At 40.9% G+C, this 24,250-nt stretch overlaps 1 protein-coding gene across 1 annotated transcript in view; it reads right to left on the reverse strand.

Moving 5' to 3' along the window:
• Nucleotides 1-6,687: 6,687 nt before the first annotated feature.
• The window catches only part of xylt1 (xylosyltransferase I), a 96,159-nt gene continuing 78,596 nt past the window's right edge, over nucleotides 6,688-24,250 (reverse strand). The window contains exons 9-11 of the mRNA XM_061830669.1: nucleotides 20,132-20,330; nucleotides 13,276-13,609; nucleotides 6,688-9,312 (exon numbers count right to left, since the gene is read on the reverse strand). Of these exons, the coding sequence (XP_061686653.1) occupies nucleotides 8,990-9,312; nucleotides 13,276-13,609; nucleotides 20,132-20,330 (856 nt within the window). The 3' untranslated portion in view covers nucleotides 6,688-8,989. The remainder of the gene's footprint in view (nucleotides 9,313-13,275; nucleotides 13,610-20,131; nucleotides 20,331-24,250) is intronic.

Consider the following 24,250-nt stretch of genomic DNA (forward strand, 5'->3'; position numbering starts at 1 on the left):
CCATATCAGTCTCGTGATTTGAGCATTTGATCATGGTGGAAGCATTTCCTCAATGCCAGAAAGAATCAAATATGTCCCACAATCTGGTCATACGTTGTGTATAACTCATCATGATTTGTGTTATTGAGTTAAGCTTCTTCTTTATGTTGACTGATGTTGTGTTTGAATGACAATCGATACTCATCAGTACTTATCATTGTTCTGTTGTGGCTTCCCGATGAAGTGAAATATTTGCCATCTACAGCTCAGTTTTTATCAGTCATCACATCCTGCTGATGAGAGGATCTGCCTCACAAAATTGACAGAGGTCTGTGTGGTCCTGTCGGCATCTTTGCAAAGGGAAAAATCCAAATGAAGCTCTCGTATTGGGTCGCATTCTACTCAGCTGTCCCAGCTAATGAAGTGTCTGTTGAAAGTAACTTGACAAACTTGAAACTTGGATCTCAATGTTTAGTTGAAGAAGAAGAAGGAAGCCAATGAGTACACCGCGGTCGATGACATCATTATTATACCAGCGTGAGCATACCCGCTCTGCCAGCGGGGGGAGGACAGAAATGGCTTGTTTAAATGCTTACTCATTTAATATTTTATGCTTTGTCCTTCAATGATGCAGCATGAAGCAGAGTCTTCATTCACAAGGCCAGGCCTTGTTCTCTTATGCAGCTAGACTGCATATCTTTGTTGGATTTAGCCACACAAATTTTTGTGTGTGTAGTTTAGAGATCTCATATAACCATAACTACTATTACAAAAACCTTAGATAGTTCTACACTCTGTTATTTATGGATTTTCTCCTTTCTACAATGAATTCTTAATAATGCCCATTCATCATGGATTTCCATTGTATTGTGATGACTTTACAGCCAGGTTTTGATGGGGTAAAATTTAGCTGTGTAATTTACACTGTTGGATTGACTTAAAACAATCATTTTCAGTAGTAGGTTAATTGAAAGCCTGAATTGTGGGTGTGAGTGGTTGAAGTGAGGGTGCACCCCGCCTCTCATCCATGTCGTCAAAATGCAAATTTTTAAACTTATCTTGTAAATGGGTGACACGGTGGATCAGCTGGAAAAGTGTTGGCCTCACAGTTCTGAGGTCCGGGGTTCAATCCCGGACCCGCCAGTGTGGAGTTTGCATGTTCTCCCCGTGCCTGCATGGGTTTTCTCCGGGCACTACGGTTTCCTCCCACATCCCAAAACCATGCAGCATTAATTGGACACTGTAAATTGCCCCGAGGTGTGATTGTGAGTGCAGCTGTTTGTCTTGATGTGCCCTCCAGCACTCCCTGCGACCTTTGTGAGGATAAGCAGCTAAGAAAATGGATGGGTGGTTGGATAAATGCCAGTCAAAACAAAATTGTAATTGCATGCCACAGTTGTATCTGATAATATTGCGGTCATCAAGACGTCCACATTCATCTGCTGTCATCTTCAATTCAACCTCACAACATTCATTTGGTTTATACAGCAATAACATTATGATATAGCTTTAGATCGAGCGTGTCTGCCATCTTGAACAAGTCAATGTGCTTATATTGGTGTCTGAAATCAGAGAGACCATCTCCATGGTACATGACTTCTCAAGCAAGGACAAAGTGTCCATCTGTGTACGATATTGGCATGACAACTGCTGCCAGTAGGGTTAGTGGAGTTAAAAGCTGGAAATGATCATGAGTTTGTTTGTCTGCCGTTAATCCGAGTTACTCGCTTCCAGCGTCAGCAGGACAGCTTTTAGTTGCTCGCATCACAGTCGAGCAAACAAATGCTGAAGTGAGCAGCGCGAGGCACGCAGCGTGCTCTTTAAGTGTGCCATGTCAATTTAAGTGGGCCATGTCAACCTGCACGCTATGTTTTGACTCACTTCCTTTGCTTACTCAGGAGACACGCATGCTGCCCAGAGGACCAATTAGCACACGCCTTTTGGGACTGTAAATGAGGTGTGTTGACACTGTACCGGTGCTTTGATCAACGTTTGTCAAACACTTATCGGTGTGAGGGGTGTCAGGGGAACACACATATATAGCGAAGGGGTGGGGGTTGTTCATTTTTGTTTTCACTTTCAGGGTGGAAAAATGTATGTTGTGGTATGTACTCAAGGTTTCAGTACATAGCACAATGGGAGTAACCTTTCATCTTGTGTTATTTATTGGAAGTTTTCTTTTACCTGACTGCTTTTAGTGTTCATTGTGGACAAATGTTAGTGAGCTGCTACTGAGTGGGTGCTGTGGTGAGAAGTTAAGTTGGAGGGACGGGGGGGGGGGGGGGTCGTTGGTTGGAAATCAATCCATCCATCCATTATCCAAGCCGCTTATCCTCACAAGGGTCACGGGAAAGCTGGAGCCTATCCTAGCTAGCTTTGTGCGAAAGGCGGACTACACCCTGAACTCGTTGCCAGTCAGTAGCAGGGCAGATATCGACACCATCACTGAGCGAGAATCGATCCCATGCTGCCCGCACTAAAGTCAGGCGTGTGTACAACTACGCCATCAGTGACTCTTTGGTTGGAAATGAGCTGGTGGAAACATATGGCAGGAACTCAAGTCCAATGGTACATTTCGGCTTGATACAGAGCGGACAGAACAGTAAACCCCAGATTTACCAGATACTACAACATCATTTACACAAAATAACCTGCAAATGAATTGAAAATTTAAAAGACAGAGGAACCCAACATAGTAAGGAACGGGTGTCAAAGTCTCGGCCTGAGGGCTTGATCCGGCCCGTCCCATGATTTTATGTGGCCTCCGAAGTCAAATCATATGTCTCAACTTCCATGATTTTCTGTACCAACATTTCAAATTGTCATGTCATAAATGATAATCTTGAGATAATAGAAGCAATTTTGTGTTCCCAAACATCAACAATAGTTGAAAAATCCATTACCCTTGATTTCTGATTCCAAAACCATTTCATATATTTAATGTGTAAGCATGATGAGGCTGTTAAAGATTTTTATGGTTTCACAGTCAAAACAGCTCTCTGAGGAAAATCGTAACTCTCATGTGGCCCTTGACAAAAACGAGTTTAACACCCAGGAGTGATACTGAGGGACATCAAGTATTATGTATTCTTGCCATGTGGCTGTTCATTATAAAAATAAGCAAAACTTTAGTTTTGGTTGGATTTGTGACAAGTTTCATCATCAGCAATTGGATGTGTCTATGCAAAATGGTAGCAACAATACAACATGATAATTTAAGTACCCTCTAAAAGTGTTACAATGGAAAGAAAAGGTGTACCGTACAGTGTCGTTAGGTCCACTGCTTTTGTGCAGCAAAGTGGACGCACACACTCCCTCACAGTTTTGAGATTTGTGGTTCAAACCTCAGCTTTGTGTGGGTTTTCTCAGGGTACTCAAAAAAGTCCATAGATGTAAATATGAGTGACAAAGGTTGTTTGTCTACAGCGAACGGTGTACCCCACCCCTTGCCTGAATTCAGATGGAATTAGCTCCTGCTTACCAAGTGAGGATATACTAAATTAAAAAAAAAAAAAAAAGACCCACAACCCAAATGTGGACAACCGGTTTGGAAAACGGATGGAATGATATACAATGCCATTTTCTCGCTTTGGCATTTGCAGATCGGGTTTATAACAGTTTGAAAATTTCCAATAAAAATGGTTTTTAATTCGTTTTGACCTTTCAAAATTCCATTAGTTAGTTTAATTCGGCAGCAGGATGGACGACTGGTAAGCACTTCTCCCTTACAGTTATGAGGACCCTGGTTCAAATGCCAACCATGCCTGTGTGAAGTTTGCATGTTTTGCCCATGACTGCGTAGATTTTCTCTGGGTACTCCACTTTCCTCCCAAATTCCAATAACATGCATGGTAGGTGCATTGAGGCATATAAATTGTCCATAGACGTGTAACGTGAGTGTGAATGGTTGTATCTATGTGCCCTGCCATTGACTGGCAACCAGTTAAGAACAAACCCTGCCTCCTGCCTGAAGATAGCTGCGATAGGGTTAGTATAGTTTTTATTAGTTTCAGTATTAGTTTTAGTTTTTTTTTATTTGGGATATTTGTCAAGTATGAGTTATAAAAAAAGATAAAGGTAAGTACCGTGTAATAAAATTCAACAAGAAAAAAAACAAAAAACAATGTTAAGGTAGCATTAACTTCCTCACAGATGACCAACCATCTGTTTCACAGTCCACAGTATTTGAAGCACAAAAAGTGCAGTGCATTACTGCTTCTAAGGTTAGATTAGATTAGATGCATCACAGCGTACGGTAAAGCCATTGATGACACACATATGCTGAAGTATGGTCTTTAAAAAAATGTATTCATACGTTTAACTTACAAATGAAAACAATCAAATGCTTATTTGCTTTTTTTCATTCCCTCATTGCTAAATTGTAAACTTCTGAAGTGGACTTTCACGTTTTTGACTTTTCGACAGACAGAGACACAGACAGATAGCTCAATCGATAGAAAGTAAGCCTGGTTTTACCTTGTTTCTCTAATTTTTTCCCCCTGTTCAGTCCCTGCTTAGTGTGACAAAGTTTTCCCGCTGTTGTTGAAGTAGTGCTGTGGAAATGTACGCTTGTTACAGGAGTTCAATCACCTGCTGTGTCAGCGAGACAAATTCCTCATCTGCTTTCCTATCTTCTTTTTGCGGCGGAAAAGAACGCCATTTTGAGACTCTCAGCACTTGTTCATTTCCCCAAAGTTTTCCCCAAAAGACGAATAGGTGAAGTCCACCATACATACTGGATTCCAATGTGCAAGTTTAGAAAGACTAACTATCGTGCACTGTATTTAAATATATTAGACAGTCTGTTAGACATCACGAAGTGCAGTAAATGTGTGGTGAAACGTATTTTATTGACGATGTGAGGAGGAAACACCAATGTCTCTTGTTTGAAGGCACAAACCAATCACAGCCTGCCTGAATAGGTCTCTCGAAAGACTGTGGGGGCCATGACTCAACGTGACTCGTAGCTGCATTTGAGCAGGAAACATGAACATTCAGCTGTTTGTAATGATGAAATCATTCACTGAAACAAAATCAATGGAAATCACAGATCATCGAGCTAAAATGTTTACTATTCATATGCAGTGGAAAGAAAAGACCACCAGGGGCAGTGCAGCTATGCCTCACTTGGCTTGACTGCCCGCACATTATGGGCTACTGTATCTGGTTGGTAGCTGTATTCAACATTTCCGCTAGCAACAAGCAGCAAGAAAAATTGGGCACGTAAAAACTTGTCTTCACGGTAGAACCTTCCCTCTATCTAGCGAACATTCAATACAACAGCGCTTCCCGATAATGTTACTTCTCATTTCCTAGATCACAGTTCGACCTTCCTTCCGTATCTGAAATCAATACATTTGAAATCAACACCCAAAGAAAGGTACGAGGTATCAAAATAATTGATAAAGAGGTCAACAAAGGACATTTTCTGTCATGGTCTTTGCCCTGGCATTCCTTTTTGGAATTTGGGTGATGTTTTGTGCATCGCTTTCATCACCTCTTCACCCGCTCACCTGTTCTCAATCAGCACTCATCGGTACCTGCACCATAGTCTGCCAGATCCAGGAATCCAGCGACAGAGTATTAACACTCCTCTGTGGTACACAAGCTGACTCTTGTGATTCCTTTTCTTGTGTTTGACTGATTACTTGGCTTCCCACATTTGTACTGGTCCTCTTGTGTCATCCTCCACCTGCAGGGTTCATCCTGTGCCTCCTGCTTTGGTGCCTAGTCCAGTCACCCCATCAAGCTGTCTCACTTGCTCCAACTTCTTGCACGTTCCTTTTTCCGGAAAGACCACCAGCTTGCTTCAAATATACAACTCCTGAGCTACCCCCACATAAACCATTCTCATCTTATTCCTCTGCCTCAGTCTGCATTTGGGTCCAGTGCAATATGATAGATACGATTTTGATAGTCACTCTAAAAATTAAGGTGAGTTCTATTCATTTTTGCAAACTCAGTGATTTTAGGTTCATTCTTTTTTATTTTATTTAGTTTAAAATTAGTTAATTTTAGTTTATTTGTTTTCATACAGTATATTGTAATAAGATTCACCTATTTGCAGATTTTCTGGGGAATCATTATTTGCAGAAACCCGTGCTTAGTCACAAAATGTTCTTCTCACTTCCTCCTATTATATATATATATATATATATATATATATATATATATATATATATATATATATATGGTTTTTTTTTTTTTTGCTTTTTTTGTTTTGAAACTGTTTTTCTGAAGAATCAAATAAAAAACTTTTTTTCACTGCAGTTATTTTAAACATTGCTTATTTAAAGATTTTCTCTGTTTGTGGTAGGGAATCTTCATCCTTCTTGTTGCTTTTTATGATTTTGTCTCATCCCAACACTAAAAACGTTTGCTGAAGCAAGCTTTATTTTCTTGAGCTACTACACTTTTTACCATACAGAATCAGTGGGAGCAGTTTGTCCATTGAATTTTATTTAAAAATTGCAGTCAAGAGAAAAGTACGACAGGCCAGTCACGGTCAACAAAACAAGTCTCCCCGAGGGAAGACAAGTCAAAGCAGATAAGGAGAGAAAGGCTGATACAATGATGATACAGTATATACAACAACAGCAGACATTTTTTTTTGTGTCGCAGTACCAGTCTGCTGTTCAGCATTACATCAGGTAAAAAAAAAAGAAAAAAACATGTGTATTAATGTGTATGTGTATATATATATATATATATATATATATATATATATATATATATATATATATATATGGGGGCAGAGAAGGTTTGATAATTCAGCTAAGGCACACAGAGCCTCCCCAGAGAAAAAAAATAAAACACCAGAAAGGACACAAAATGATGGGCGGAGTTCAGAGAAATTTGTGCAACAGTTGCTCGACAATACATTCAAGCAAGAACAACAACAATCCGGCATGAGATTTTCTCTGAGAGGCAAATGAGCCCCATGACTGGAGCAGGTTATGTACTTTATAAAAAAAAAACACCAAGAAATCCCTCTCTTTGCCCACATCAAAAACTTCAAATCCATCAGTACCGTTTAACCACATATGTATTTACACATACGTACATCTTTTACACAATAGTTCAGTACAAAATACCACTATATATCTGCTTCATTGTTGATCATTTGTGTTACAAAATAGGACTCTTACACTAAGCTACACCTATTATAATTTTCTTTTCACCAAAACTTCCATCAAATTTACATAACATACGCGTGTGCAATGCAATGTATTGTGTACTGGTTGTGAACACTGCATTGTACTCTTGTATTAATCAGTGGCAAGAGACAGCCACAAATTGTCCTTTTGAAATCAGCCCCTCTAGCGCGAGGGAGGGGTGTGTGCTTTCAGGGGAGGGGTAAGGTGAACTTGACATTAATGAACAGTAATACCTCTAAATGAACCTTGAAAAAAAAATAGTTGCCTGAATGCTAGTTTAATATTCTTGACAGACACAGATTGAAATCTAATTGACACTAGTTGATTGTTCTTATTAAAACGAGAGCAGGAAGGAGCTCAGCGTGTCGAGGCGCAACTTCCCCCGGTCATGAACTTGTTGGCGATTGTCTTGATGATGGCTAAAATAATTTGAATGTTGATACGAATGGAAAGCTTCTGAGCTAAATGTGCATTTTCGCAATGAAGATGCAGTATAATATTCCTGTAAATCTGCATAACCACAACCATGTGTGAGTATTTCGAAACTCATAGGAAGCGGTCGACACTGAAAAGCTTCTAACTTTGATTCATCCACATTTTGAGGTCACCATCTCTGTTTTGGTGAGGTTACTACGTAGCTGACCTTTAACCTCTTAGGTTAAGAGTTGATTTAGAAGATCTATTCTTACACAGTAACACTTACTGACACCTTGGTGTGGGCTGTATAAAGGTAAAGTATATGTTCGGGTCGTTGGCCTTTGTAAATAAAGGCAGTTTAAAAAAAAAAGAAAAAAATATTTATCATGCTGCCAAGGCAGCGTTGCAAATATTTAGTCATTGACTAAAAATATCAGTGTTTAAAAATAAATTTAAATTAAATAGCGACTTATGGACCTTCATTCACACAAATTTGAAACGTCTTTTGTAAAATTCTGTACAACATAAAATGTCAATGAAATGACAAGAAAAAGATCACGATCATATTTAAAGTCAGCTTGGAATTCTTGTGTTTCAACCTTGAGGCAGAGAAAAGCAAGTTGGACAAGACAACCACTAATTTATTCTATAACATGTGCGATTTATGAATGAAAAATCCTAATTGCTACAGCACATTATAACGAATGCTGAACCCCATATTGTCTCAATTTAAGTTTTTGTTCTGATCGTTTCGACTGAGCTGAGAATGCCTTTGTATTTGCACTTCGCTCCACATTTTTAAAAGCAGCCGACCGCCGTCCCTAATCAGGCACTCAATTACAACAAGTTGTGTGACATATTTACTCTACTGATTATGTATTACAGTAACTGGCGTCTTCAAGAAATCAAATGTTTCTAACGGTTTCAAAGGCAGTGAATATTGGTTCTTCTTGGAGTTGTATCAAAATAAACCTTTCGCGACCTCAGATATGGTGCTGTTTATGCTGAGACAAACCGTGGGAGGCACATAAAATAATCTGGTACCAGGCATCCTGCTCACGTACTGCGCAGCTAAGGCCTTTTGTGGAGCGTCACACGAGCTGCTGTGCCCCCACGTTTAAAAATTGAAATTCAAAATTCACCGAGCAGCGAAATAAATGCTTGAAATTGCAAGTTCTGATCACAGTAAAACTCACACGAGAAGACAAAATAAATACACTGCGAAACTGAAACGGCAAAGACAGCATAGTCCCCTAAAAGCAGGGTGGATCTCGCTAACACTGATCACCTTCTTTTGTTCCCTTCGTCTCCTGAGACAGAAAGAGAATATATGGCCCCTCCAGCAACTGCAAACAAGCCCATAAATAAATAATAATAATAACAAAAAAAAAAAATCAACAGTGAATCGGCCTCCTGTCCAGCTGGAGGCCTCGCTGCTACCTGATGTGCCCATCAGCATGCAGCGGTCTCAGTTGGGATTTGGGGTCGGGGCTTAGGGAGCTCCAAGGGTTCTTGGGGCAAGCCTGCATGACGGGGCAGGCGGTCTGGCCCACTGCGCAGATATCTGCCGCCTCCCACAGCTCACCCACCAGGCTGTCAACCCAGCGCTCCAGCTCTGGGCCGGTCAGGGCGGCATTTCTCTTGGCTTGCTCCACGGACGCCAGGCTGACGGGGATATTGAGCACTGGGTTGAGGCCGTGGAAACTCTGCTCCATGTAGCTGTTCTTGGATGGCCCATTGTGCAGCTTCAGCGTGTCCTCTGGAGAAACACAGCATAGAACAAAGTTTGACAGATGATGATCAGCGATTTGACTTCAAAGGCTAAAAGAAGGCAAAATGGAATGTTTCAATAGAAATGTTTGGAATGAAACTGCAGCCTAATTAGCTTGAATTTTTTTCTTTGACCTGGGACTCAATCTCATTTTTTTTTAAATGAAAGAACAACCCGATGTTGCCTTATTTAACAGAGATGGATGGGGGAGGGGTCCACAGTCATTCTTCTCATGACAGCCGAGCCCATCAAAGTCAGAGAGACAATTTCTCCTTAAATTACCTTCCCACCCCGAACTGCAGTCAAACTGTAAATTCCTCACTTGTTCTCTAACTGGGGTGCTGGCCATCTCTTTTAAGCTTGGTTGTGGAACACAAACACTCTAACACCCACACGAGAGCAGACATCAACGCATTTCATGTGCTGGTGACACAAAAAAAAAAAAAAAAAGCAGTCAGACGTAAAAAGTGCTCCATCTGACGAGATGCCCAGCGACATGACAGGAGCAGAGTTCAATTCCTAGTCATGCATTAGTGACTTCATGTAGTTGTGTGTGTACACGGGTATTGATGTCGAGGAACCCAAAGTATTTTTTTCCACAGCTCCCTAAATCATCGGCAGCAGGCCTATGTGTGCATGCTGCTGCGAGTGCAGGTAGACGGTCACGTTGTTAACTTTTACTGGCACTGCATGTAAGAGGATGCCAGACATGGCAGTAAATAACCAACATGTGGAAGGTGGCGCTTCGGAACACAAACCTCAGAACTCTTTCAAAACACACAGCCGTCCCAACTGCAAAATCAAAAACACGTCTACAACCTTAAATCAACTTTTTTCATGAAGAAGTTAACGAAGGCAAATAAATATTTATTGTCTGTATATAGGCGTTTAACCCAAATACATAAATCTATTGTCAAGTCTTTTTTTATAAACTGAGTGATTTTTCCATACTATAGTTACTCTTTGAGCTGTGATACATCCTGGGTCGATAAACCTGAACATGGTTGCCTTTAAAATGGCATTACTTTTACTTTGCTGTAAATCTGCAAAATGAATGCACGTTATGTCAGGATGATGTACTTTTAGGGCGGCACAGTGGCTCAGCTGGTAAAGCGTTGGCCTCACAGTTCTGAGGACCCGGGTTCGATCCTGGCCCCACCTTTTTAGAGTTGTGCATGTTCTCCTGTGCCTGCGTGGGTTTTCTCTGGGGACTCCAATTTCCTCCGACATCCCAATAAACATGCAATATGAATTGGAGACTCTAAATTGCCCCTAGGTGTGATTATGAGTGTGGCTGTTCGTCTCAATGTGCCCTGCAATTGGGTGGCAAATAGTTCAGGGTGTAGGCTCCAGCACTCCCCGCGACCCTAGTGAGGATAAGCGACAATGAAAATGGATGGATAATTTACTTTTAAGTAACCGCAAATACCAAATCGACAGTGTTGAGCATTCATCTGTTAAATGACAAGTGTGTTTTTTCACATCATGTTTTCAAATATACATTTTTATCGATACTGTCGCTTTCCTACCCACGAGACCTCTGCTGAAACCTAAACAGGAACTCTGTTATTCTTCTTGATTCTTAGCGCAATGTGTTTACTTAACATTGACTTCAAGAGCGCCGGCTCCTAAAAGATCCTCAACAGCGCTGCTGTTCCTTTTATCCACGCTGACGATCGACTTAAGTGTGTCATCATTTTTGTCACTACACTCGAGTGTAATATGTATGAGCATCACGTTTGGGTTATCAGGGGTGGACTTCATACAAAAAAACCACAGCCTGCACAACCCCAGACTTCACTACAAAGCGCTTAATTGTGCAAGTGACCCGAGGGTGGCTTGTGTGTATGGATTGATGCCCTTTACGGAACACTTTAACAGTGAAGTGGCCTCTTTGTTGCAAAAACAATGTTTTTTTTCTCTTATTTGCTTAGACTGGCTGGACACAACATCAAAACTCCTTGCGCAGTCGATTCATTTTCGACAGTACTCACCCTCACTATAGGGTCACGGGTGACATGGAGCATATCCCAGGCAGAAGTTGGTAGAGTGGCCAAAAATTGTACTTAAGTAAAAGTAATGTTATTTAAAAATATTAGTCAAGTAAAATTAAAAAGTAGCGGAAGACTATAATTTACTGGGATCAGGCCAAAACCTGTCTGAATTTGGTCAAGTTATTATTATTTTTGTTTTCACAAATCTGGTTAAACACTGTGTGTCTGTTATTTTGACAAATCACTGGCTACTCTAAAAGGTTGAAAATGACTTGCCCTCTTTGACCATGCAATTTTAATGGCTCAATAAACAGGCATTTGTTTCCTGAAAAGTGTTGGTTTTGGAGGTGTGAGGATTCTGCACAATGCCAGCGAAACTGAACTCATTGAGACAAAACGATTAAATTACTGAGTAACTGGTGGGTAACTTGAGATTTATTTTTATTTTTCGGCAAGAGTATGAATGTGAAATAGAAGGCAAACTAGTTATATTTACTGTACTTACTGTATATTGCCCAACAACATCATTCTAAACACTTTATTCATATGAATGGCCTTTATTGGCATGTCACGGTGGCGTGACTGGTTAGACCGTCTGCCTCTTAGTTCTGAGGACTGGCGTTCAAATTCCGGCATTGCCTGTGTGGAGTTTGCCTATTCTTCTCGTGCCTGTTTGTTTTTTTTTCCGGGTGTGATTGTGAGTGTGAATGGTTGTTTGTTTCTACGTGCCCTGTGATTGCCTGCCAACCAGTTCAGTGTTGCCCGCCTCCTATCTGAAGATAGCTGGGATAGGCTCCAGCACTCCCGAGACCATTATGAGGATAAGCGGCCCAGAAAATTGATGGATGGACTTATTGACCATAAATTATATCACATTTAGCCACAAGAACCGCTCTTAACTTAAATGGCTTTGTTTACAGAGATGCCATGACGTATACGGTAGCTGTTATTTTTTTGTAGTGTAAGGTCAACAAGCTGCAGATTGAATGTGAAGCCAAGGCTGTTTGGCTTGTTCTGACTGCGAGTGTCACACCATTGCTTCTACCATGTTTCATGTAAAGGAGTCATTTCGAAAACTGGGTGGATCTCATGTTGTCTATTAACTGTAACCTTTGTAATTCCTCGCTCCTCAATCCTTTGACCTAGAAATTGTTCTCACATCGCTACATGAATGAGCATCTCACGTGTCTTGAATGTGCATCAAGCCTTGAGGATCATACATATAGGAGTTTCCACAGACTCGTAAAAATTGAGTACACTGACATAAAAAATGGACAAGAACCAGCTGCATCGCAAATTCCCAATGGTAAGAAATTCCACAACTTTATGATGCTTGTGATAAAACAACACAAAATGTTGGCCTATGTTGAATTCACATGCCACACTCTTGTGAGGTCATGCAAGTTAATGCAGCTGTCAACATCTCAGCTACACACCCCACATTAAAAGCACAAGCCACAGTTTTAAATTTGCAGCAAAGTCATGTTTGTGTTAAATATGTTTTGGGGGTAAGTGCTGAAATGTGCAAAGCCTGTGAGTAGGTACGTAGTGAGTTGCTATATATATGTGCGTGGGTGTGTCTGTGTGTGTGTGGGGGGGGGGCATGGTGAATCAGCTGGAAAGTGTTGGCCTCACAGTGGTGAGGACACGGGCTCAATCCCAGCCCTCCCTGTTTGGAGTTTGCATGTTCTCCCTGTGCCTGCGTGGGTTTTCTCCGGGCACTCTGGTTTCCTCCCACATCCCAAAAATATGCAACATTAATTGGACACTCTAAATCGCCCCTAGGCGTGATTGTGAGTGCAGCTGTTTGTCTCTATTGTACTCTGCCTCCTGCCGGTTTACAGCTGGGATAGGCACTTGCAATCCTACGACCCTTGTGAAGATAAGCGGCTAAGAAAATAGATGTTTACATATATATATATATACATATATATATTGGAAATGCTGCTTTACTCACCTTGACGTATAGGTTGGTGCTTATTATAGGCCAAAGGGGTGATAAGGAAGTGCATTTCAGCCACAGGACTCCAGTGGTGCAGGATGCGGACACTCCAAAGTCCAGGACGCAGAGGCTGGTTGAGTGGTGGTCGATAGTGGGTGAACTCTGCAGTGGCATCGATAAGAATGTCGTAGGTGGCCGCGATGACGTTGGTTGGGTCGATCCACACGACTGTTACTGTTACGTTAGGCCCCTTTGCCCACTTCTGCATTCCCACCGTCTCATCCATGGGGCCCATCAGGCCGCCAAAATTTCGGAAAATTCGTTCTTTGGCATCCCACTCTGTACCAATCTGACAAAAGAAAATTGGAAAGAGGAAAGAGGAGAGACAACTTCAGAGATGGGGATATATGAATTCGCTCCAATGAACAGAAGGCAGTAACAGACTGCATCACAATTTCCCCATAATATTGAGATAAGCAATACACGAGCTGAATTATCATGTGAAATAATCCTTAGCCCAAACCCAAACCTGCGCACAGCAGTTAGACAGACTACAGTGTACAGACTCCGACAAGTCGATTTTTGTTGTCTTGTATTGGAGTCTGTTTGTTCACATTTGCTGGGAGGAATGCAGATATACTGTATTTACGAGCCCTCCACACCATGTCTTTGACAGTTGAAAGAGACAGGATGGAATGCAGTGACAGAAACAACTAGAGATTACAATACGACAACAGATTGCAAATATGGCAGGAGAGAGTAATATAAAAATGAACATCTATCTATCTATCTATCTATCTATCTATCTATCTATCTATCTATCTATATCTATCTATCTATCTATCTATCTATCTATCTATCTATCTATCTATCTATCTATCTATCTATCTATCTATCTATCTATCTATCTATCTATCTATCTATCTATATATATAAAGAGAGAGAGAGAGAGAGAGGAGAGAGAGAGAGAGAGGAGAGAGAGAGAGAGAGGAGAGAGAGAGAGAGAGAGAGAGAGCGATAACAGGTTATATTTTGCGTTGACTATGATTAGCTACCAGCTCCCTGGGTTGAATAAATGCAGCAGTAATACATCTCATCTGATGAGGTAGGAAAATATAACCCCTCTGTTTGGAGATAGCTGCCTGCATTTATCACATCACGTCACGTGTGCTGGACTGGAACACCTTTCTGAATGCAAAATGAGATGAGGAAATTCACTCTTGATAGGGGAGGGTTAAACCACTGATAGAGATGGAGTTAACACCTGTGAATGTGCTCACACACTGGGACGAGTGCGGAGAAAAATGTGAGAAGGATGGCTTCTTTTAGGGGTGCTCATCCTTACAATTGTAGCTGATTAACACAACCTCACCCTGCTGGACGATCAATGTCTGACTGGAATGCACACTGTATTACATCCTTTGAGAGTTGAGAATAGGATGTACATGATAAATATAGACCACTATAATGAACGACAGTGAATTGTGTGTCTTCTGCACAAGACGGCTCACTTTCGTCTCAATTATTTGACTGACCTCTGCCATTCCCACCCCCTGGACCTTGGCTCTCCTTGCTTTAAATTGCTAATCAACCCATGTCTGGCACCTCTGTAGCTCATTAGTTTATCCAAGGCTGATTCACCGGCACTCTCCATCTCAAATTTGATTGGGAGAAAGGAAAAGAGGGCAACATTGCCAGGGGAAAATCACTGCAATCTACTGAGTCATTGGCCTTGTGTCCCTCAAAGAGTAAAGGCCAGTTAAATTTGGTACGGTAAATATTTTAAACTATTTTCCACAAAAGTCCCAAAATTTTATACCTATACTAACCACTCTTCAGCACGGTTTGACAGTGTCCACAGGGCGCTATGGGCTGGTACAATTTGCTTGTGTAATGTGGCAAAAGGCACACTTTTACCGATTGTTTGAAAAAGAGAGAATTGTCACACTTGTGCTTCACTGGAATGTATGAATAAAATGGGGAGATAATGAAAAATGCCATGGATCAATACATTTACATAATGTATTGGTTGTTGAGATAATGTCAGCATGCAGCAGTGCTCTGAATGGTTCTTTTTTTTCTTTAAGTCATTGCCAATTGCACATCATTTTACAGCTATGATGTCACAGTACTGCTGACGCTGAATTTATATTCTGCCTGCATACCCCACGCTGGTAATACATAGCATATTTTCACAGGGTTGACTGATTTAAACAGTATTATAGCAGATAAAAAATAAGTGGAGCGCTTGGTGAAAATATATTATAGTTACAGCGTCTGAAATAAGTATTTAACGCATTAGCATTTTTCTCGCTACATGTATTTCCAAAGGTGCTTTTGACATGATAATTTGGTCTGTTGTTCGGAACAACAGAAGTAACGCATAAATACAAGGAAAGTAGAACAAATTGGAAATTCTGTATAATGGTGTGAAATGGGAAAACAGGGAAAAAGTATTGAACACCCCAAGTGGTATGTTTTTAATCCTTTGTACAAAAGTCTTTGTTTGCACCGACAGTTTCAAGATGCCTCCTGTTTGGACAAACTAGTTGCATGCATTGCCCTGGATCGATTTTGGCCCATTCCTCCACATAATCAGTCCTCAAATGTTGAAGGTTCAGTGAGTTTCTTTTATGGACATTGAGTTTCAGTTCTTTCGAGAGATTTTTGATTGGATTCAAGTCAGGTGATAGGTTGGGCCATTCCAGCAGCTTTATTTTTCTTTGAAATCAATTTAGTGTTTCCTTGTCAGTATGTTTTGGGTCATTATCTTGCTGAAATGTTCACCCTCCTTTCATTTTCACCATCCTTGTACATGGTAGCAGCGATTTGTCAAGAATGCCTCAGTACCTTTGCCCATTTCATCTTTCCTTCAATAATGTGAGGTTTACCAGTACCATTTGCTGAAAAGGATGCCCACACCCTTCTGTTACAACCTCCGTACTTCACCGTTGGTATGGTGGCTTTTCTTTTCGACAACAGTACAGTACCTGCTAATTCCTGGTATTCATTTGCACTGACATGCAGCTGGATTGCCGTTTGATTATTGATAGATTTTAGGTTTTGTCTTGCTTTCCATACCTTTTTGCACCTCTCTTTCTTCATGTGTTCAATACTTTTTCTTTGTATGATTTCCCATTTTTACACATTACTTAGTTTCCAATCTCATTTGTTCTATATTGTTTGCATGTATGGGTTACCTGCATTGTTCCCAACATCTGGTGAAAATGTCATATCAATAGCGCCTTTGAGTGTGAAAAATGGTGATGTGTTAAATACTTATTTCTGCCTCTGTGCATAGGGAAGATTTTGTGGTCATTACTATGATTTCTTAGTCATGTCTGGTTTGCTCCACTCAGCGCACTCACTCATACATAAGAACGGAATAAAACAAACAAACACAATTACAGTTAAGTGACTTCAGCAACAAATAAATGTGAACATTTCCTTTCAATTTCTGTTTCAGGGAGCATTTAGTATTCCCCACCAAACACTGTTTGGTTGAAATCTTCTCAGGGGTCCGTGGCAAGTTCTCTGAGATGGTAGCCGTCTTGTTTTACTCTTATGAAGGCACAATGTGTCCAGGTAGTGTCACAAGAATTAAGAAAATCTTTCTTCAGAATGAAAATGGGTCAAATGCAGATTGAATTCTGGCCCATTTCAATTTCAGCCTATAACTTACATTGACCTCCACGGGTAACATATCCCTTGGTGCCTAGAACCCAATAAGCATAGGCTTAGGACCAACACTCATTTGCTCACCAAGTCAGAAGCTTATGACCTTGCTGTGCTTGTAGCTATACTTAGATGTCTCTGTTTCACTAATTCTGACCCAGTAACCTGTGGTCCGTTTTTCACATTGTAACACCAGCAGAGCTCTCAATTGCTTTGTGGTGTTAGTACAGGAGATTCTATTCAACTGTCGAGCTGCTTGTACTGTATATTATACAATACTCTTTACGCTTCTTTTCATTTAAGTGTGTACTGGTTAGGTTATCGTGCATACCTTCTAGAACCAGAGAATTGCTGACTCTCAATCTATCAACTGATGGAAAACCATAAAGCTGCAATGACAAACTGCAGCTTTGTTCCATTTCATCCCTCTCACCCTGCAAACATTTTGTCTTTGTCACCGGCCTGCTGGCACCACCATTAATGGAGGCAGGTCAATTTGATCAGACAGAATTTTGGACAGTCACAGTCGGCATCTGGCACTGTTTAAAACCTCAGGGCACGCATGCCCCCATGAGCCCCATTTGGAGCCTTATTACTGGCTCCGCATTGCGGAAGTAATCAAACACAGGTGTTCTACGTGCCGTCAGAGGACTCCCTTGACACAGAGGTTACACTCCGGAAGCACTGAGACCAGGATGGATGAAAGCCGGCTACAAATGTTTCAATCTACAGAGAAAGTTGGGAAGGACTGACTCTGTAGATTACAATAAAGAGATACAGAGAAGATACTAGAGTTGTCTTAATCTGATCACATGAACACAAATCTCATAATTTTCAGTTGATTGGTATCATCTGATCAAGATTAGAGTTTTTTATTTTCCTACTTTTTAACACACACACAACATGACAAAATAATCCGGTGTGGCAAATATATTTGTGAAACGGAACAGCAGTAGCTTCGTTTCATAACAATGTAATGTTGCCAGCCAGTGGGAAAAGCTCCACTTCGCACACATTGTATTCGGATTTCGGCGTAACAAAGAAAATGGCCACAAAACGAAACATCCATCCATTTTCTACTGCTTATCCGAGGTCATATCATGGGGGCTGTAGCTTTAGCAGGGAAGCCCAGATTTTGCTCTCCCCAGCCACTTCATCCAGCTCTTTTGGGGAGATCCCGAGGTGTTCCCAGGCCACCTGAGAAATGTTGTCCCTCCAGCCTGTCTCGGGTCATCCTTGGGGTCTCCTCCTCGTGGGATGTGCCCAGAACATTTCACCAGGGATGCGTATGGGAGGCATCTGAATCATATGCCCCAACCACCTCATCTGGCTCCTCTCAATTGGCAGAATAAGAACAAAAGTCCTTGTTTTCATCTTAATTCCTTGTAAAAAATACTATTCAAGAAAAGTTTTTTTTTTCATTTTTTGAGAGTGTAGGATGGATGCTGCAGCTGGCAACCAGTGTGAAGTGAATGGTTGGGAACAATGAGGAAATTACCTGCCTGTCATGCTCCTGCCTTCCAGCCCGGGCTGGGCGTGGCCAGCTAATCAGGAGGCGCACACCTGCGCCTCATCACGACTGATTGACCCCGGTATATATAGGACCCTGGGGATGACTGGTCCTTCGCCAGATCGTTGCCTCTCATCCCTCGGTCCCGCACTACCGTATGCCCGACGTCTACCTTCCGTGTACTGACCCACTTCTGTTCCCCGACCAACCTCGTAAGCCTGCTGCTACAGCTACTTCTGCTTGTTTGGACTGACTCACTGATTACCGACCTTGAAACGAATAAAGGGTTCCTCTGTACTGCCTGCTCGCCGCTGGAGTTGTGCATTTGGGTCCACCCTCGAGTCTCGTTTGTGACACTGCCAGTATTTTGAGGATGATATTCCATCAGCAACTTATACATATATAAAAAAAGAACAATTAAGTAGTTCACTATTATTGATGGAAAATTTGAACTATGAACTATGGACTGAACTAGGTCATTTTTTGGAATGATGAACTGAACTTTGAACTAGTTTGCGTCGTAAATCGATTTTCCCAACACTAGCATTCGCATCTCTTGCAGTTGTTCCTCATGAAGTGTCCCCTGATGGTGTGTCACTGGACTTATTTGTCGAGTAGAAGGTAATACTTGTGAATGACATGCAAAACTTGAGGTAATACACCCATTTTAATTGCACGGGTTAAGTACTCCTGTACTACATCATGCTGTGAAATGGCATACTGAAGTTATACAGCATAAAAAGAAAAGACTTAGCTGTCTTTCTTGACTGTATATTAAAGGCGATCAGGGAATACATTGTTAAGCCAAGCACATGGTTTATCGAGCAGAGTTAATAAGCATATAGCTCATATCTCTTCCTGCTATTGCAATGGCACACTATCTTATTTAAGGTCTTTCTGGTCGTTTTGTGAGACAGAGCGACAAGCAGACTGACTGACAGCCACTGCAAAGTGCTAGACACTGAACGCTCTGTGAGGCTGAGCATCCAGATAAAAGCCAGTGCTCACATCACTTCGCTGTCACTCACAGTTTCATAGGCTCAACACACAAGCGGGGGCTTAGAAAGCGGGAGCTGCACGACGGCTGGGTGTCTGAACTCCTTTTACGCTCCCTTTGAGATGTTTGCAAAAAGGTCAAACAGACTCTGGGAGTGTCCAGGTAGACACAAGCGAGGCCTGAAGGCACCAACAGACCAAAGCAATCCATTCATACATGTGATGACATTTCAAATGCGGCCCCTGCTGCAAGCTAAGTGACGAACCAGAGCAAAATGTCAGTTTACATTCACTCAGCTAATTTTGTGTATGCTACAAATACACTCAGTGCCTGTCACATCAGAGCCGTGGCTGCTGCGTCCTTCACTGAACAGGGGAAGCATTCCACTGTGAAGGTGAGAGGACATTCTGTTCAGGATCAACAAATGAACATTTGGAACTGTTCCAATGAACTTGAAGGAATCAATACATGTACATCTTACAAGGCCACAAATGCCTCATTTTGGTAATCGACTTTTCTTGGTCAAGGTCAATAGCATAAGGTCAACATGGCACTTCACCAAGTGCTATGTGCTCCTGTTTGTACTTTGTATTTTACTAGAACCTATTTCGTGATATTGTCAAAGACTGACTGATTATGTGACAGAACCCCACAGAAAAGATTTTTATTTCGACAATATGTAGACTCACCTCCGCAAACTGCAACCTGCCGAATGTGCTTTTTGGAGGAGTGGTGAACTTGAAGATCTTCTTCGGTGCCACCCAGGTCTCCATTGTCTCTAGCTTGCTTGTTGCCAAATTGGTGGCGTGGTGCCTGACAAGGTAGCCCTGGAACTGGTCCGACTGAAAATAGAAATGCACGGACACTGGGTGGCCCATGGGGAAGTACCTGACAGAGAATGTACAGAAGTTATTATTAGTAAAATGATTTCATGTGCTGTTTTAATGCAAGCCAACCACTGAGCTCTGTGATTGTGTGACATGGCTCACATTAATGCTGTGACCTTGAGTGAAGCGCCACTGATCAAAGGTTTGTATGACTCATGCAAATCCCTGGCATATTTATGAGAGACAAAGAAAAGTTGAGAGAATTTTTCAATTTTAACATCTTAATATTAACACCGGATAACATATATTTACACCTGTAGGATTGTTAAAAATGCTCAAATTTTCACTAAAAATCTTGGCAGTACATGTTATTTGGTAAAAAGGATGACTGGCAAAACCTTGACCCCTTGACCATGGAAAAAAATGGTTTGAAATATTGTATGTGCAAAATTGAGGTTGTCCAGTGTTTTCCATTTCAGAAAGTTCAATCATAGAAGTGAAATTTTGGAGGAGAGGCACTTCTGTGCCCATCAAAGTAATAATCTTTTGTTTGAATCATTCTTGCTTGTGACCAGCCTCAGAAAATATCCGACAGCTGAGACCACAGAGCTAGAGATCATTTCAGAATAGTTGTTGATGAGTCAATGACATGAGTCATTGAAGTGAGCACACACACATTCCCAAATCTGAACTGGGTCATTCAGTCAGCTGAAGCTGAAAAGAGGCCTTGCCCAACTGATTGGTCTCATTGTTAGTGCACCTCCTCGTACACGTGGCTGTCCTTCAGGGCAGTGTGAGTGACTTCTGGAAAAACAAAACAAGAGCCAGGATGGCCACTACTGGGAAACAATCTCCAGCTGCTCTCAGCGCACATATCCTGACTCAGACTTCTCATCCCTCATCTCTTCTGCTCCTTTAAATTCATCTTTATTCGTAGACTTATCCGTGTACAGCTGTGCAGGTCTACAGTAACACACCTGCACTGGCCATCGCTGCTCCTCTGTGCCTGAGCCCTCATCAGTATTCTACACAAGGAGCAGGAGTCAACCCGTTGCAGTAAATGCTACCCTGACAAGCAGAACAGCAAATATTTGCACCGGCAAGTACAGCAGTGTGCCTTCCTTTTCAACTACCCTCCCCACCGCTGTCCTCCATTTGTACATCTGCTTTTCATTCTTGCCGCTGTCGTCTGTACATCCTCCTTTTGTTTGTCTCATCCCTCAGCTTTCACTTTCCCGCTTACCAGTCCCTTCCCAGAAGAGAGTGAGAATTGGCCAGAGTGGAGTCTTGCACAGAAGCCCCATTCAGGCCTTTACACCACTCACAGTCACAGTTGCCTGCTAAAAGAGCCAAATCCTCCTCCTCGACATGGTCCCACTTTTTCACTGACGCATCTGCTAGTTGCACGTCTCAATTCTACTTGTGCATACATTGTGTGCCTGTTCAGGAAATTGTTACGTCTGCCAAATAGTAAAGTAAATAGCCATTCGATATTCGAGGTTATGTAACTCTATGTCCAGTACTGTTCAGATAACGGCAAAAAAAAAAAAATGACACCACCTGCTGATTTTCTTGAGTGTTTTTGTCATTTCAGATTGAACTGTGATATGATGGCGTTACTCCATTTCACTCATGAATATACACAATTGATTTCTGTATTACTCAGTTCGCTATTGTTATGCCTTTGCCATAAGGGTGAGGATCACTTTGAAGTGCCTTTAGAGACCTTATCCGAATCATTCAGTCATCATGAAAATGCAGCAGCATTATGACACTCTGAGGTCTTATTATAAATGTTCTCACATTTGCACACATACTACAATGATAAGTATCTTATCTCTCTTTACTTTCATCATTATGTGGCATTTTATTTCATTAGACAAATGTGGTTTTGGCCTGTTCCACACACTGCTATGAAAATAGTTTTTCTAATAAGTGTTCAAAAAATACTCAAAATTCTTTGCATAGTTGTATTTTCCACAATTAGTACATTGTTAAAATGAGTAATTTAAATCGTGTATATTGTATATATATTTTTTGGGATCATGCTGAATATTTCGGATGTGTCCTTTAAATTACCGTCCACCCAGTCATTATGGGCTAGCTCCGGATCTTTTCAGTGACATTATGGACATCATTTTATCTTTTGACACAGAGAGATTGGTTGGAGAACAACTATTTATACTCATCTTCCGTAATTATTATCCTATTATGCCCTTGTAGTCGAGCCCACTTCTTGCTTTCACATGTGCATACAATAGGGTTTGAGACATTACAATACATAGTTACACATTACCCCTGATGTGATAAAAGTGATAGAGCTGAGATAATTCAAGTGCAAACATCTGAGGATCAAAACTTCATAAAAACCACATTATACATTGTCAGTAATAGAGGAAAGGTCGCACAGTAATTCCCCCCTCCAATGTGGAGAATACAGTACATTCCAGAACACACTCATATTATTATATATATGTATTACAGCATTAATGGGGCTTGATTTTTTTTCTTTTTAGAAAGAATTATAAACACACTTTTGAAACCATACAAACACATTTAAACACATGATATATTGAGACAATGCTGTAGCATTAAAAACAGGACAATATTATATATATGAAAAAAAAATCAGCAATCTAGCAAGACTATAAAACATGAACAGTGATAGAGCAGCTTTTACTGTAAACAATGTCAGTCGTTCAAACTCCAGCGTATACATATGTACTGTACGTATTGACAAAAGTCAAGTGGCACAATACAAGGGTACAAAAATGTTACCCAACTCACCACCAGGGACAACCAACCTCTATACTGCATACTGATTTTTTTGTACTAATTTTTATTTATAGTTAACAGGGACATTTCTATTAATTCTTAGCTTTTATCCTAATCACTGTGCAAGTTTGTTGGAAGCAAAAATAGCTGACATGAGATTGGAGGTGGGGTAAACAGCCCCTGACACTTTCAGATAAACCCGGATCAACACCCACACTCATACTTAAGGCTAGGTAACATTAAATTTATGCTTTATTTAAGAGAAGAAATCAAAGCACCTTGAAGAAACCCACGCAAGCACAGGGAGAATACGCAAATATTCAGTTTCAACTGCAGCGTTCCCATCATATCTTAGGCACAGTTCTCCAGAACAAGTAGATTTACAGGATCCGTCAGAGAAAACAGCAGGTGAAAAAGGAACTTTAGACTTTCTTCTGGTCAATTTATGTCTTTAAAAAAGAATAATAATTAGCTTCTGTATGGCCAATCTTAGTGCTACTCTCTGATTAATTTTAGACCCCTCGCAGCTTCACAATTGCTTGTTTTTCCACACATAGACAACTCAGTGTTTTTTAAACTGGTTGTGACTTACTAACAAAAATGTAGTAAAACCTCTATCTGAAAATGAGTGTACACATTTAGAGCTACAGTATTTATTGTTTGAATAATAAATACAACAGAACACACATGGGCAACAAAACCCACCCGTCAGTCACATGTTGCAAAGCTTTTGCACACATATACAATGGGTAGATCCAAACAAAGTTACTGTTTTTGTGTCCCTCTAAGTCGCATATTAGGTTCAGATATAAATACCTAGAAGTAAAAACTGACATGGTCAGTATTTATTTCCAGGTCTTGTTTCATATTAATCTTTAACCTAAAGAAATCATTTAATCTAAAGAAACTAGCCTCACTGCTTGAATGTTTTTGAGTGCAGTGCATTTATATATATTTATATTATTTGTGGCAAATAATTGTCAGATTGGGCCATGGCACAGTGATTTGGAACCACTGACCTAAATAATTATCTTACCGTAATTGTGAATTATCTGGCACTTTTAAACCTACACAGCTATTGCTCTAGTCTTTGCATTTGAAGAGGGAATTGGGTTTGAACCAATATATATATATATTATACCAATATTCTTAGTACAGATCAAAGTAAGAAAGATAAAGTTGAGTATGACATGCACTCCAGCGGGC

This window comes from Syngnathoides biaculeatus, chromosome 9 (assembly GCF_019802595.1).
Source record: "Syngnathoides biaculeatus isolate LvHL_M chromosome 9, ASM1980259v1, whole genome shotgun sequence".
Lineage (NCBI taxonomy): Eukaryota > Metazoa > Chordata > Actinopteri > Syngnathiformes > Syngnathidae > Syngnathoides > Syngnathoides biaculeatus.